General features: G+C 48.8%; 1 protein-coding gene across 1 annotated transcript in view; it reads right to left on the reverse strand.

Annotated features, from left to right (window-relative positions):
* Positions 1–17,358, reverse strand: part of LOC125624412 (protein-arginine deiminase type-2) — a 69,917-nt gene that overhangs the window by 25,248 nt on the left and 27,311 nt on the right. Inside the window, exons 4-8 of the mRNA XM_048825079.2 lie at positions 15,025–15,086; positions 11,422–11,539; positions 8,968–9,093; positions 3,613–3,791; positions 572–675 (exon numbers count right to left, since the gene is read on the reverse strand). Of these exons, the coding sequence (XP_048681036.1) occupies positions 572–675; positions 3,613–3,791; positions 8,968–9,093; positions 11,422–11,539; positions 15,025–15,086 (589 nt within the window). The remainder of the gene's footprint in view (positions 1–571; positions 676–3,612; positions 3,792–8,967; positions 9,094–11,421; positions 11,540–15,024; positions 15,087–17,358) is intronic.

Here is a 17,358-nt window from a genome sequence, read left to right on the forward strand (position 1 = left end):
TTCAGAACATTTCTGATATTTGCACAGCTCCAGTCATAACCACACCCAGATTCCTTACCAGGTGGACACGACAGTAGGTTTATGGACCAACCATGCCAGTATTTCTAACCTCCTTTTGACTTTATATAGTCAGTTGAGTGGATCATCCCTGGTGTAACTCAACTTCAGTGGAATTGCAGCAGGAAATGTTGGAAAAAGCAGGAAAGCATGAGGTCCAGTAGCTTTGCCTTAGTGGATAGATCCTCAGAATAAGAAATTGCTGTGCAATACTTTGTACTCGAGCTCCCATCATGAGTGTTCCTTAACTGTGGACTGGAGCTCCCATCATCCTTCACTTTTAATCAGCTGGTTGAGCCTGGCCATCCTGACTCTCAATACTTAATCGATTAACAATCAATGGGACTGCTCTCAGCTCAAGTCTTTAGAAGGTTGGGTTTCTAATAGGTATATAGACAGGCACAGGGCAACAAAATCTGTTGGCCTGCACCATGCCCTGCAATCATTCGTGTCCCAAGAGATGCCAGCAACAAGCTGGCACGTGTACAGGGAGGCATCTTCACTGGCTCTTTACCTGCATACAAAAACGTTCACTGGTGCCAAGGTGTTTGGAGTCATTATCCAGGGAGCAACTCGGAAAACTACCGTGTCTGTGAAAATCGGAGCCCGTGGAATCCCCTGGAGGGGAAGCAGAACATTGCACACAATCAGCACATTCATAGGGCTGCAAAGCTCAATAGTAACAACGCATGGGTGGGTGAACAGAAAGGATAGACAATGAATGTATAGGCCGGCGTCCCTTCAGCCGCAGGTAAAACCGGCAGCTGAACAGGTCAACCAAGATTTGCTGAGCGCTGAACTCTTACTCCCAGAGTTGAGAGACATCTGCTAGGGATAGGTTCAGAGTAATTCACTCAACCCCACCTCGGCACAGTGAGATGAGACACCCTTCCAACCCTGAGGAGTCAATGGGCCAGATCCGCAGCTGGTGTAAATTGGCACAGCTCTATTGGCTTCCACAGGGCTACACTGATTTACACGAGGTGCAGATCTGGCCTTTGGACTATCTCAGACCGTTCTCCATTGCTCCTTTGGACCCTATCTCCAGGAACCATGGAGTAACTGTGGAAATTGTCCTAACATAACCTGGAAGTTGGAAGGGTCAGTGTAGCCATAAAGCAAAAGCAGTGGAGAGCTGAATGACTGAGATGAGGACACGAGATGTGCTGTGAGGCGAAGAGATGCAGAGATGTCATGGGTACCCTTTTATTTTGGGATCTTATGTTGCATTGTAGGAATTCCTTACTCCATAGGTGGCTGCTTAATTGTGTCATGGAGCTACAGTATGCTCTGCACGGATATTGTCTGGGTACTGAGATTCCGGGGAAGCGCACATTTCTCGGGATATATTTCCCAGGTCCAGCTGGCTTGCAGCACCTCAGATTTGCCCAAATTGGAATGTAGGCAGTGGAATTTAGGATGTAGATATGGTTTAAAACAGTGGAATTTAGGGATGTAAATATCGTTTAAAAAGTTAACCGTTTAAATGACTACAAATATTTTGTTTAAATGGTTAACCGATTAAAGAGCCGGCTGGCGCAGCTCGGGCCAGGGCCGATCCGGCCGGCTGGTGCTGCTCCAGCTGGTGCAGCTGGGGCTGGCAAGGCTGGGGCTGCTCCAGCTGACGCAGGGCTGCTGGGGTTGGTGGGCTGGCCAGCCCAGGGGTTAACAGTTAAGGCAGGTTAACCGGTAAAACTAATGCTTACCTGTTAACAGGTTAACCAGTTAACGTTTTACATCCCTAGTGGAATTAACCTCACGCTTCTCTACTAACTTCCTGACAGAAAGACACCCATGATTGCTGTGTTCTGTAAACCCAATTCTGTGAGCAGTGAGGTCATAGAATCAGAGAAGATTAGGGTTGGAAGGGACCTCAGGAGACCATCTAGTCCACTCCCCTGCTCAAAGCACAACCAACCCCAACTAAATCATCCCAGACAGGTCCTAGCAGGGAGATCACAGAGCCAACCCCCTATGCATGTCATATTACATGCAGCGGCACACTCTGGTCTCAGAGAAAGGCTGAGCCTCTCAGCGGTAGGTCGGTGGTCTGTGTCTCCATAAAATTCAGCTCACTCTAATCCACCAGAAACCAGGTGCAGCATGCTCCAAAAAGACACTGACAGCTTAAAACACGAAAAGGACTTTGAAATAAATATCTCAGGCCCGGGCCAATTTAACGCTGGCACGTTAGATGTGCTAAGTGACGTGTTGAGCTTTAACATCACCAGCTCCTTCTTCTGTTACATAACAGCTCTAATGGGGAAGACGATGGCTCGCACCAGCTTCTAGCTGGACCCCGTTGGGGAAGACCCCAAATTAACCTGAATGCCTGTAATTCTCAAAGGGAGAGGTGGGAGGAGTTTACTACTGGGGTGCGGCCCCAGGAGAAAGAGGTTATATATCTCCCTCCACGCCTGTCGCAACCCCACTGAGACATGGAACATTAAATCCCTTGTGGGCTTGGCATGGATCATCATTCCCTCTAAAACAGAAACACTCACACAGCAGAGCATTAAGAACCGGTGCAGGCTCCGCTTCCCACCACAGATTTCATTATGTTACATTTACACATTTAGCCCTTTGCTTTGCGGAGACATTATTTGCTTTGCCCAGGTGAGAATTTAGTGCTGAAGGACACAGCAGCCATGGAGACTGAAAACCTGATTCGTGCCCACCTTGTGTCGTCACTTACCCTCGTGCAAAGTGTCTGCAGAACTCTGCCGCTGGTGTGAGGATGCAGAGAATTCTTGGGGGCTGATTCTGAACTCACTCACGCCAGTTTTGCACTGGCAAGACTCCAGTGGAAGTGCTCCTGATTTACCCGGGGGGGCAGTGGTCAGAATCAAACCCTGATTTGGTAGCATTTTGCATCTGCTTTATCTGGGGGATAAATGATGATACACGGTGCAAGGCCGTGGTCTAAAGTGATAAACACAAGCTGTCCACCCCATGTGCTTTAACACTCAGTTGGAATGATCACTTCAAGGCTGGGATACCAGCGACTTCATGTCTATGGCTCATTCACGCCTTGGCCTCTCTGGAGAGTCTGCCAGTGAGGGAGCCAACCGGTGCCAACTATGGTGACATATGTGATATGGAGTCTATTCATGAAAAACTGAACTGAGACCCACCAAACTCACTTCATATGAGACTGAAAAGTCTGCGTAACACCTTTCAGGCCCTACCGACCTGGACTGGATTTGAAGGAGCAACCTACATGCTAAAGACTCCATATCGCCTTACTGATTCCTTGAGACATCCAGTCCCCATGCAATGATTATTGTAAGACAAGAGTGGCACAAAAGCACATCTGGAAGGAAATGTAATTCACAAACATCCCTGGGTTTAGCACATTTGACCTATTCTTGGGCTTCCAATAGTTACTGAAATAAATTAATCTCCCAGATGTCAGCTGAGTTACCTAAGGATGCATCATGCCAGTCGACTGATATTTCACAGCTTGCTATGTCCGTAGTGTTGCTAAACCCATGCAATTAAACATCCTGTTCCCAGGTGACATCATGCCCTCCCCTCCCTACCATGCCCAACAACCTCAGTTAATGACTCTAGAAGGCTGATGTTGATGGAGACCAGCCCAGAGAAGGTGTCATCTGGGAAGTGGAGACCCTCCACGAAGAACTCCAGCTCTGCAGATCCACCTGTGTATTTCACCATATGATACAGCTTTCTCCTACCCAAAACATGGATGTAACGCTGACCAAAGAAGGGATCTAGAAGAAAAAAGGGTGTTGGGGAGAAGGAATGTTTAGAAAAATGGGACTTTCCTGTAGCACATTCTCTCTAGCTATGTAATTTTGTGGGGCTCCCTTCCCCTCTCACCCTTAAGGGGTCCATGCTTGCATCTTTAGTTCTATGGCCCACATGACAAAACTCTGGGGATCACTGGTGGCTCCAGGCCATAATTTGAGACCAGTTGTTACTCCTGAAGGAATTCTGCACCACTGCAGACACAAAGAATTCATGTCCCCACAGATTTTTTTTTCTCTGCAGAATATAGATTCTACTGGAGAGATGCTGCAGTTACACTTTTCGTCCAGCAGAGGCCGCTGTGGTGCCAGAGGCGAGGGCAGCCAGCCAGCAGAGAGGCTGCAGTCCTCACAGTGGGGCCAGGTGAGGAGGCATGGGACAGATAGAGTGGGGCACACAGGGCTGCTGGGGGATCATGCAATGGGGTTCAGAAGGGCTAGTGGGGAGACACACTGGGGCGTGGGCTCGAGCTATTGAGGTGACAGCATTGAGCCAGGGACTGAATGGAAGGGGGGCTGCAGAGCCACATGGGGACAGGGAGGTGGGGATGCAGGACCACGTGAGGACAGGGGTAGATGTGCCATACTGAATGGGAGAGGCTAGGGGTCTGCCAGGGTCTGCATGGGGGAGGCTCCTCACCTCCCTAACAATTCCCCCCCCGCCAAAAAAAACCACCCTGTTCCATACTTCTCCCACCCACACCCAACAACCCTCCAGGTTCACTCTCAGGCTTCTTTCCAGCAATTACTTCCTTCTCCCTCAGCTCCTCCATTACCCCGACTCCCCCAAGCCTTTGCACTGCTTCTGAGGGGTGCAGGAAATACGTTTCCGTATTGTAGTTTAAATGAATTCAAAGTTCTGTATTAATATGCCTAGTAAGAAATCTATTTGTCAAAAAAACATTTCCTGAATCTTTCTTTTTGTCTGTATTGTTACAGACATACTGGCTGACAGGTATTTTGAAATAATTGAAACTGGCGTGATTATACTGTGTTATTTTGACAAATAAAATATGCAGAATTTTAAAATACTGTGCGCAGAATTTTTAATTTTATGGAGCAGAATTCCCGCAGGAGTAAATCACTGTGCTCCACAGATACAAGCGGAGACTGTCGCTAGTCTTTTAAATAGCCAGTTAATAAGTCAATTAAGTGGAGGGGTTATGAGCCCAAGTATCCAGCACTCCAGACCAGTGCACTGTCATTTGAGCTAAGGGAATGGCTCCACTCAATCTTGCCAAGCCAGGTTCTTAGATTTCAGTCCCAGAAAGGCAGGACTCTCCGCACACTGGAGAGCTGTGGCGTGATCATGTGCTGACAAGCTGCAGCCCATACAGAGGTTTTCCTATAAGCTTCAGAGAACGATTTTTGTTTAAACCCGTGTCTCTGTTTTAGCTGTTCTTTCAGCATTGCGGCTGCCAGGTTTTAGAGGCACTTTGTGTTCTAGGGTTTTGATTGTGCTCTGTGGCCTCTTGAAGGCAGGATCAAAGCCGCATCCCAGCGAGGTTTCAGGCTTGGTCCCAGATGACACCACAAAATTCAGCTTTAGAGCCTCCTCTTGCCCAAGAGAAGCCGCTGTGGCTACTCCTTAATTCACTGCCACCAGGGCGTGCATTTTGTCCTTTCAGGTATTTAGGATAATACTCTTATAGCGTCACTGAGTTTGAGGCCAGAAGGGACTGCCAGATCAGCTGGTCTGTTCTGTCTATCACAGGCCATCAGCCCCACCCAGCATCCGGACACTGAACCAAACCATGGTGAGCCAGTTAAGGAATCTTGGACTGAGCTGTAGAGAGTGGAAAAATGGCCCTGTGGTTAAAGCACTGCCCCTAGAGTTGGGTGAATTTTTTTCGGGGAATACATTATTCACCAAAAAATGCACCTTCAGGCCACCTTGAAACATTTTGTTTTCAAAACGATACATTTCAACACAACATTGCATTTAGAAATGCAGCTAGATTTAATGAACAAACACAGAAAAGGAGTACAAACGCCCTCGGCTGAAACAAAATGTTTCGTTCAACCCAAAACAATTTTGGGGGAGAGGGGTTGGGTTCGGCCACCGAATCAGAAAAAAATCAGTGATTTGCCCAGCTCTACTCAGGTGCTCTGGGATCAAATCCCAGTTCTGCCACAGCTTCACTGTGTGTCCTGGGAAGAATCACTTCACCTCTCGGTTTGCCATCATTAAAACAGGAATAATAATCCTCTCTTTTGGGCCAGCGGCTAACTCATTACATGTGTACCCCAGCACAGTGGCCTTACCTTAAAGCAAATAAAAATGATAATAAAGATTGGGTAAATCCCATGTCCCAGAAAGGGTGCTTAAAAAACGCGAGTTTAAGAGCAACAAGCCAGCCTTGAAAACACTGTAGCTTTCCTTTCATGTATTATATTATTACATTGTTTTGAAAGGATTCCAATGCACATGGAAGAAACTCAACACCCTGCGAAACACCTGTACCAGCTTCACTCCCTGTCTGAATGACTCAGAAGCATCAGAGAATTTGAGGTCAGGCAGGACGAGCATTTCAAACACAATGCATGTGTCCTGGCTTAACGGATGGGCACTGGCTTCCTAGCAAGGTCCCAATGAACGAAAGCTGTGAGAAGGAAGCAGCCTGGCCTTGTGGCTAGAGCCCTAGCCTAGCACTCGGGAGACCTGAGCTCTCATCCTGGCTTTTTCACAGACTTGTATGTTGTGTCCCCTCTCTGTGCCTCAGTTTCTCCATCTGTAAAAGAGCGATATTCATCCTGACCTTCTTTGTAAAGCACTTTAAAATCTGCGCATGAAAACGTGCTACCTAAAAGCTAGGGATTATCCTGGCAAGACTTTTTCGCGGCAATGATTTTCTAAAAGCCTCTTTGCTTTGATTATTTCTCCCAATCTAATAAAATTTCATCTGGGTGATACAGCTTGTGGCAGGTAAAGATCTGGTAGCTAAGTCTCTCTTTGGCTGTTAATTGGAACCCAACCATAGGCAGGCACTGATTTTTTTTTTTTTTTTAAATCAGCCCAAAGCCCAAGTCAAATATGCTCTGGCATCTGCAACTGACTGCACTGCCCTGGTATGAACGGCCAGCTCTGGGAGAAACATTAGGCCAAAGGCACTTGCCAGAGATGCTAACGGCCCTGCTCTCTGTAACATGAGGTATTTAATTAATGTCCAGAGAGAGAACACAGTGCTCACATCAATGGGAGCTCGCAGGGGAATCACAGTGGAATTTTGGCAAGGGAGTGGGATCAACTCATCACTCATTCATTCGTTCCCTGGCAGCTCTCAATGGGGGGCAGGTAGTTGGCCTGGTGGATGCTGGCTTTGCATTGCACTGAGCTAAGGCAGAACACATCCCTGGGGGGAAAGGCCTCACCATTTCACAGCTCCAATAGGAAGTGAAGGTCGTTGGCAGCTTTAAGCATAGCACGCCCGGTGGGCATTGCCCCGTCTGTGTGACTATGGGAGATACATTCATGTCACCACAGGATTGCTCATCGAATGATAAGGTACTAGCACAGGTAAAGCTGTGTGGGCGGTGCCTTGTGCTAAGATCCACTCAATTCTCCTAAGCTAAGCGGCACAGGGCCTGGTTGTTCAAGTAGGTGGGAGACTGCCCAGCAACACCCAAAGGCTATAGCAGGGGTGGCCAAACTTTCTGAGCTGCATATGATAATCTTCAGAAGTTCAAGTGCTGGGAGTGCCTACTGGGGCTTCAGACCTGTGGGGTGTGCCTGCCTGGGTTCTCACCCTGCAGCAGGATGGTGGGGCAAGGGATTCTGCCCCGAGCCCCAGCAGGTAACTCCCGTGGGGCAGAAGTGCCAAGACCCCTCTCTCCATTGGGCAGAAGATCCTAGCCTCACCACCGTACGGCAGAAGCCCCGAGCTCCCCACCGACACTGGTAGTTGGAGGAGTGGGGGGCTCCGCGAGCTGCACTTTACCTGTAAAAGAGCCGCATGTGGCTTGTGAGCTGCAGTTTGGCCACCCTGGGCTATAGCAAAGCATGCTGGGTATTCAGCGGGAATCAACAGCGCACACACGCTTCCCTTAGAAGACAAACAAAACCATCCAAGAATAAACCTAATACAAACCTGGTCACCTCAAGGACCCCATAACCTGATTCTGAGTCCATTCCTCCGTCCGTCTATCCCCATTGCCTGTTACTACCCCCAATGGTTTGTCTTGTGATCACCTTAGGCTGGGACACGGTCAGTGCGTCTCCTTGCTGTGTAAAGCACCATGCAGACGTGTAAAGCACCATTCACAAGTGTGAAATAACAAGATCAACTTGGCGTGGTGAGGATTCCGGCATAGCCGTGCTATGGCTTGAGATTACAGGGTACGAGCAGTGGGGTGGGGGGGAATCCTACACAGACCTTCACCATGTCTGTTCTCAGCAGTGTTATCCCTAGGCCCTCACTTTCATTGAGGGTGAACTCCATCCTCAGGGAAAGCAGACATGAGATCCCAGGAAACAAAACATCTTGTGCTAGTTTTGCTCCCAATATGTCAGATAGAGACCGAGAGAGGAAGGGTCTGTTCCCAAACTCCACCCACAAACGGAGAGAAGTCAGATAGCTTTGCTACATTAACGAGCGGGGAAACTCGTAAACGTCAGCACTGCTTGGCTCATCATAACGCTTCAGAGTCAACACCCCATTGGGAGGGAGGAGGCAGTTCGCACTTCCCAGAACGGTTGTTTCTGTCACATCTCTTTGAGACAGGCATATCTCTAGTATCGGACAGACAGCATCGCTTCAGGGTCCATATTGGGAAAGCTATCTTTGCAACTATAAAGCTAGAAGCCTAGGGCCGCAGCCTAGTCTGTCCAAGGACTCCAAGGACTCCTAATTGATACCAGCCCGAGCAAGATCAGGTATTCTTTTACATGACAGTAAACTTTAAATTCTGGGGAAATGCTGGAGCCACCAGAGAAGTGCTGGAACAGTGAACTACTGCCCGCTGGGTGAGTGATTCCCAAAGGGTCAATTGTTTTAGTGGGAGGGATGTGCATGGAAACCTTCAACAAAGCACATACAGGAAACAAGAGAAAAGGAAAAGAAGAGTTTGCAGCACCAGAGAGGGATAAAAAGCATCATGAAACAGGGGGGAGGGGAAGAGAAAGAAAAGAGGAACCACTTACTCTCCACATAAAAGACTCCTACTTTGTCAGAGTCAGACATAGGAATGTAGAGAACCATTTCATACCCAGCAGGCAGCCTTTGGGGGCCTTCGGTTCTCAAGATCATCCGAGACATGTCCCGCAAATCTAAAAAACAACAACAAAGGCAAATGAAGGCAGGACATCGGATACAGCATTGTCACCGCTTCCGTGGTTATTAAAGTCATCAGCTAACAACTGTGTGTGGCAAATTAATGAACAAGAAACATATGGAGGTGGGTGCCTGGGTCAGACTGGGAAAACCAGAGCACCTTCCCTAGGTGATCCATGAAAAGACCAATGGCAAAGGGCAGTTGCAGACACCCAAAGTTTCAGAGAATTCACAAACCGATTGCTTCTGCGCAGAGGACTCTGGAGAGGAAGGCGGTGATCATGCTGCTGTGTGCATCCCATCCCTGGTTTAGAGACGCATGGTCACACAGGCGACCATCCTGCTGCCAAGCCCCAGAATGAAGGATGAGAACCACACAGGGGCAGACCAATCTCTTTAGCCTGGGCAACAGCTCCATTGCCTTAGTGTCATAATTCAGCATTTCTGATGCAAACAGCTGCCAGTAATAAGAGAGAGATTGCCAGTAGCTCGCTCACAGAGAAGCCTGCTGTACAGTTAAATAAAAACAGTAACATCTGTCCAGTGTAACGAGGCACAAGTGAGTGGTAGGTCAACTTGTGCGCTACAGCGGCTGATAGGCAACCTGGGGTCTTCCCCTTGATTACACCATCCAGTTATTACTGGAGGAAGTGGAACCAGCATGTTGCATCTGCTCTTCACAAGTTCTCTGGTTGCTGTGCAGGGAGATGCTGCCCCTCCCCGTTGTTACTGGCCTGTGAATCTTCACATATGTTGGAGAAACAATTTCCACTCTGGCAGAGGTTTAGAACTGGGGAGCGAGCACTTTGTACTCAGACTCCCCCTGGGCTCTGAAAGTCTGGCCAGGTTCTTCCCTTTTCTCACATTGGCACCTGTCATAAAGACTCTGCAGGCCAAATTCTGCCCACAGTGGTATCAGCGTAACTTCCACTGTCTTCAGGATCTGTCCTTTTACCCCTATGTAACCTCACCGAGGCAACTGGCTCACACGGATGTAACAAACCGAGAAGGGAATTTGGTCCTGCCATTGGAACTTAGTTAAGGATTCTGTTTGTGATGCAGGAGCCAGAAGAGAAGCCAGCTCACTCACAGATGGGTTGCTAAGTGTAGCACGGCAGGCACTCACCACCACGGCGCCTCCTGCTGGTCATCTGGGAATTAGCTCAGTTCTAGCCTCGGAGCGCCTCCTGCTAGCCGGTGTCTTCCTACCGGTGGTGCCTGCTTCCTCCTGATCTCCACCACTTCAGGCCCTGCATCCCTCCCACACCCCAGTGCCTCCTACCTTGGGGTGCTGCCCCACAGCAGTGCTCCCACAGTCTGGATCTCCCCTCCCCGGGGAACCCCAATCCCCTAAGCCCACCTCGCCTCAGTGACCCCCTGCCAGTCCTCATCTAGCCCCTTCCCTCAGGGGCAAACTGTAGTCTGAAGTGGCCACTCATCATTGGCACAGGGGTTTGGACCTGCTGCCTTTCCAGCCCCAGCTGCCTCCCTGCAGCCCTACTACTTCCCCTGGCCTTTAGCAAGGCCTCAGCCTGGGGACGCACCAGGCCAGAGCTCCCCAGCTCAGCCTGCCTTTCCCCAACCCTGCTCTGCCTCAGGTACCCTGCTTGCTCTTCCAGGCAGCCTGGTCCCCTCTGCTCCTCAGCTGGAGCAAGTCTTCTCTCACTCCCTCCGCCTGCCCTTTCATCAGGGTCAGCTGGACCCTAATTGGGTGTGACCACATCGGTGGCTGTTTACCCAGCCAGCCTCCCCTGGCTGCTTTTAACCGCTTCCGAATCGGAGCGTGGTGACCAACCCGCTACACTAAGCAAAGTAAAACTTACTCTGATCTGCCTCTGACCTGCCTCAAACACATGGGATGCAGATCTGCTGAGTCCAGAGTCAATGCTTATGTAGTTGCTTTCCAGAAGAGAACCTCACTTTAAAAGGACACTGAAGGGTCAAATGTGGCCCCAAATGCAAGTTTAGTGAAAAGAAACTTTTTAAAAAAGATAAATTATACCATATCAGAAACAGTGGGGGGGCTTAATGAGTAACCCATTCCTTTGCAGGTTTTGCAGCTTAAACACCGAAGCGCGGTGGTAGCACATGAGAACCTTAACCGTGAAAGCGACGAGAACGTGAAATGGACTTTTTTCATCATCTGTGCAAATGCGACAGCAAACCGGAAAAGTGAAAGGTAAGTTCACTTTTAAAAATTCTCCCTGCTTTGATAACCTGCGTTGTTATTAGCAACATAGAAAAGGAAATTTAAAAACAAACCAACACTCCCCGAAGAGTTTTAACCCAACTGTGAGTTATAAAGGACAGGGGTCTGCTTATACCTTCTTTGCTGAATACTTTTTCATCGTCGCAATCCAGTCCAGAGATAAAAGGGTTGTCCTTGTCGCAGTTCACCAGCAGGATGGCTCCTTGCCCGTCTGGGCCCCACGTCCATGTTCCCTGAAAATATAACACTCTGGCTTAGTGTGTGGGCTCTCACGTCTCCCGCTAGTGGCCAACCCCAGTGACTATAGGCCTGTTACACAAAGAAAAGAATAATTCTTTTAGCTCCCAGGGTTGGAGGCCTGTGGTTTCAGTGTATTTACTCCTCACTGATAAGAATGGTGTCTGCACACATGCGACCCCAGTTTGTGCCAAACAAATTGAAGGCCACTTTTAGGAAGAGCATCTCCAAAAACCCATAGCAGCCTAGGTGAGCAGAGAAACTCTCTCCTCCACCCCTTCCCAGCACTTGCTACAATCATCAGACACCACAGTAATCTATCTTTACCATCCCTTCCGGTCCTAAACTGCTCTGCAGTGTTGGGAAATGGCATGTGCGGGGGAAAGGGAATCTCTAGCTAATGAAAGGATGCGCCCTCTGAACAAGTTGGAGAACTACACATGCGTTGCGTGGAGACCGCAAGGAGGAAGTTGCCTCGGAAGGATAGGATGCTTTTTAAATCCAAGAACGAGTGGCTTGATAGCGCCATGTGGAGGCCTTCTCGCAATGGAGAGAAGGCAGCTCTGATGAGGGCGATAAGGAAATGCATTTGCCTTGCTGACTTGGTTGCATTCTACTTGTTCTGTCGTGACATGTACATTGTGATGGTGACTTGTGTGTGAGCAAAGCTTCATGTGAGATGGAGGGGGGCACAAGGACAGAGACACCCCCCTACCTGTTTGCATTATTCCTCTGCTCTAGCATTTAATAGATAGCTCTGGAAACATTTCCAGGGGGACTGTGACATCTACTCAAGTGTCTGTCACTCACGATGCAATGACTTCGAGACAAGGGCTGGAAACAACCTGCCGTGAAGGGATCTGTGCTTACATAATATGGTGATGGATCCTCCCCCCTGGTCCCCTATTGCTTCATTCTTGGGACCACCGCCTCGTCTTCTGCAGGCCACAGATTTTTTTTTTTAAAAGCAAGCACCCATCAGCGCCAGGAGAAGTTGGCACCTGTGACTGAGATACCTAAGCCAGGGATTTAGGTGCTGAGCTCCTTTCAGGCATTCAGGACCTCAGCCAGATCCTCAATGTATGCAAATCAGCATACCTCTATGGAAATCAGTGGCACTGTGCTGATTTATGTGGGTGAGGATCCAGGCCTCGGACTGCACCTCTCTCCGCTCAGGCTATAGAATCATAGAATCATAGAATATAAGGGTTGGAAGGGACCCCAGAAGGTCATCTAGTCCAACCCCCTGCTCGAAGCAGGACCAATTCCCAGTTAAATCATCCCAGCCAGGGCTTTGTCAAGCCTGACCTTAAAAACCTCTAAGGAAGGAGATTCTACCACCTCCCTAGGTAACGCATTCCAGTGTTTCACCACCCTCTTAGTGAAAAAGTTTTTCCTAATATCCAATCTAAACCTCCCCCACTGCAGCTTGAGACCATTACTCCTCGTTCTGTCATCTGCTACCATTGAGAACAGTCTAGATCCATCCTCTTTGGAACCCCCTTTCAGGTAGTTGAAAGCAGCTATCAAATCCCCCCTCATTCTTCTCTTCTGCAGGCTAAACAATCCCAGCTCCCTCAGCCTCTCCTCATAAGTCATGTGTTCCAGACCCCTAATCATTTTTGTTGCCCTTCGCTGGACTCTCTCCAATTTATCCACATCCTTCTTGAAGTGTGGGGCCCAAAACTGGACACAGTACTCCAGATGAGGCCTCACCAATGTCGAATAGATACTATGCCATTGACATGTATCTCGCGCAGCATCAACTGGTCATAGATGAAAAATTGTAATGAGCAAGCAGGCTTCCGAGTGAAAAGATCGTGTGCAGATCACATCTTTACCTTGAGATAACCGATTGAGAAAAGGGCCAGCCTGCCAGAGAACCTCTTGAACGTCATAGATTTCACCAGAGCTTTCGACTGCATTCATAGAAAGTTGCTATGGAAGATCTTATGACAATATGGGCTTCCAAGAAAGATACTGTCACTGGGTCAAGATGAGTACGAAGGTTCAAAATGGAGAGAAAGTGACGAGACCAATCATTTTGATATCATTACTGGAGTATGGCAGGGCTGAATCCTATCATCCTTTCTTTTCTGCATTATGATCGATTACCTGATGTGAAGAGCAACATCAAAGGAAGATACAGGAGTTATATGGAATAGAGGAACACTTCAAGTTCTTGACTTTGCAGGTGACATTGCTCTGTTGGACACAGATGATGATGCCATGAAAAAGACTCCTGTCAATTGCAAGTGTGAGACTGCCAAAGTAGGATTAACAATCAGCCCAAAGAAAATTAAAGTCAGGACTGTTGAAAGAGGAATTAGCAGTGATGGTATATATGTGATTGACAGTGTAGAATACGGCATGGTTAATGAGATTGTATACCTTGGGATCACAATCTGCGCTGATGGCCAACTCCATAAAGAGATGGAAGCAAGAATTGCAAAGACAAATGGAGCTTTTTTTGAGACAGGCTAATATTTGAAAAAATGAGGAGATTCACACAAGAAGCAAGATAAAGTTATACAAAGTCATGGTGATACCTACACTGTGATATGTGACTGAAACTTGGCAAATACTAGAAGCCCACAACAGGAAACTCAACGCATTCCATCAGAGATACTTGCAGAGAATACATGGTGTCCACTGGTGGCATAAAAGTAACTAACGCTGATGTGCTTCGAAGGACTGGCCACCAGCCTGTAGAGACAATGATTCGAGAAAGAAGGCGGAAGTGGTTTGGGCATGGTGCAGATTCCTAGACAAGTCCCTGACTGGATACCACCTGGTGGAAGATGGAAAAGCGGAGCACAACAGATGACATATAAAAAAAACCATTGAGAAAGATATCACTGTCATGGAAACAGAGTATAATGGAGCAAGAAATGTGCCACCAGACAGATGGAGGTGGAAACTCGGGATTGCCTCATGTGTCACAATGCGTGAGAGCATCTAATCTACCCTGATCTATCCCTCGCGGAGGCATCCAAGTGTATTACCACACAGGATGGATCTCCCCCTCAGCCACATGATTTGCAGCTCCTGGAAGCAAGACCTGTGTAGGGATGCAGCCACCAGTGGCTATGTCAGATGCGTTGTGTTCTATGTCAGATGTTGTTACTCTGTGGGAAACAACATAACTTCTCTCTAACTCTGCCGCCCCCAGCTTCCTGTGGGGAAGAACAATCAGCCTAAAGTGCAATTTAAACCCTGCATCGGATGACTGTGATTGACTAAGGCTGTACGTAGGCACCAGGGGTCAAACACATATCCTAAGGGAAGGAAAGTCACAAGTTTATTGAACAGCGATTTCATTCCAGGCTCCACACCCGGGCCAAGGAGTCACATTTCACAAAGTGTCCTAAGAGGCCAGGAACAAGTGGATCCTATAAAAAACACAATGTGGAAAGGCCTGTCGGAGTCTGCAGTGCCCTGCTGGCACATGCTAGCATGGTGGAATCAAAGGCAAAGTTACCTTCCTTGGGTTGTTCTTTTCGACCACTCCATCGCGATCTGCGTCAACGTCCAGAGAGATCCCTAGGAATACAACACTGCTATTACAGATCACTGCTAACCTTAGGGCAAGTGGGGGAGGGACATCTCAGTGGTTTGAGCATTGGCCCCCTAAACCCAGGGTTGTGAGTTCAATCCTTGAGGGGGCCATTTAGGGATCTGGGGCAAAAATTGGGGATTGGTCCTGCTTTGAGCAGGGGATTGGACTAGATGACTTCCAACCCTGAGATTTTATGAAGCCCTGAGCCATGCAGTGCAAACAAGAATTGAGGCAGAAGAGGCAATTAAAAAAATCTGCATGGAACATAATATTCAGTGAATGTAACAAATCCATTTTATAGATTCACAGATGGTAAGGCCAGAAGGGACCACGGTGATCATCTAGTCTGATCTCCTGTATGGCACAGGCCAGAGAACGTCCCTAAAATAATTCCCAGCACAGATCTTTTCAAAAACTATCCAATCTCCACCTACAAATCGTGAGGGATGGCGAATCCACCATGACCCTTGGCAAATTGTTCAGCTGAGCTCCTTGGGCTCAGCCTATGGTGTGCTTTCCAATCCTTCCGTTGTTCTCGTGACTCTCCTGTGATCCCTCCCCAAAGTATCAACAGCCTTCATGAACTGTGGGCGTCCCTTCTGAATCACCTGGGAAGCAAGTGAGTTAAGCCCTGCGAATTGGATGGGTGCAAACGTCTGCAGGGAGACCAAGTCTGCATCGGCAGCAGGCAGGGGGGAGACCCCCCTGTGCATTCCTTCAGGTGAACAATCTCACCCGGGTTTCGGAGCACTCCAGGGATGGGCGCTAGGGCCTGTTCATTAAGAGCAGCCACGCTAGGCGCAGCTGGGCCCAGGATTGGCATCACATCATCAGGCAAGAGACACTGATGAGTTCCCTGGCCGCTCCTTGTCTCAGTAGCACAGAGGGGAGAGGGAGAAATTGTGGAGGTGGATGCCCAGTGCTGATGTATCAGCATTCCCTCTTGACAGGACAGTTTGCAGAGCCCTATGCAAAGTGATGCAGACAGGGCCCCATCCAGCCCCCTCCCAGAGTCCCGCTGCTTCCTCATGCACGCAGCCCCCTCTGTCCTCTCCCGTTGAAGACGCCCCAGTGACCGCGGCATTCGGTGAGCTGGGAAGCCAGAGGGGGAGCTGCAGTGCACCTGCCTGAGTAGGGAGAGGGCAGGATGGGCATTCAGGGGCCGATGTGTCACTGATGTTGCTCCTCACGGAAGCATTTACGCCCGTGCCCATGGAGTGCACTTTGCACGGGTCAAGTGCCACCCTGACATGCAAGGGCAACGGAGACTCAGGACGTCAGAGCCAGTAGTGGCCCAGTAGCACCAGAGCTGCGGATGGAGATGGAGACAGTGATTTGCTGGCACTGGGCGGGGTGAAGGGCGGGTGGGTGTGTATGGTGTAGGGGTCCTAGAATTACACAGACATTAATGATGCTTTATACTTCTCCAATTTATCCATTCAGGGGGCTCAAAGTGCTTCATAATGAAATTAGCCTCACAGACCCCTTGTGAGATGGGTATCACTATACCAGGGGTTCTCAAACTGGGGGTCGAGACCCCTCAGGGGGTCACGAGGTTATTACATGGGGGGAGGAGGGGTCGTGAGCTGTTAACCTCCACCCCCAACCTCACTTTGCCTCTGGCATTTATAATGGTGTTACAGAAGTTTGAGAACCACTGCACTATACTAATTGGCCAAATGGAGAAACTGAGGCATAGGAAGATTAAAGTGACATGTCTAAGGTCATGCTGGAATACTATGCAGGGCTTCTGACTCCCATGTCTGTGCCTTAACAACAAACCTAGCTGTCTGCCACTTATCTTAGCAGCTAGCTCTTACCTAGCACTAGATCTCAAAGCACTTGAGAAAGTAGGTCAGTCTCATTATCCCCATTTTACAGATGGGGAAACTGAGGCACAGAGAGGGGCCGTGACTTGCCAAGGTCACCCAGCAGGCTAAAAGCAGAGCTGGAACTAGAACCCAGATCTCCTGAGTCCCAGTCCAGTGCTCTATCTGTTAGGCTACCCTGCCCCCTGCAAACTGCCCCTTGGAACCATCGCTCACTGGAGCCTAGTGTAGGCATCTTCCTTTGTGGCTGCCCTGCTGAACAGCACATTTGCAAAAGGAACTTGCTTACAGCTCAGCGCACAAGCATAAAACCAGCGCTGTCATGTGCTCTGCCAGGGTGCTAGGCAGATTAAGGGGAAATATCACAAGGATTGTGTTCACCGGGCACAGGGAACTTCCGAGAAGCAGAAGGGAAAGAAACTAAGGA

Source organism: Caretta caretta, chromosome 18, assembly GCF_965140235.1.
Source record: "Caretta caretta isolate rCarCar2 chromosome 18, rCarCar1.hap1, whole genome shotgun sequence".
NCBI classification, from domain to species: Eukaryota; Metazoa; Chordata; order Testudines; family Cheloniidae; genus Caretta; species Caretta caretta.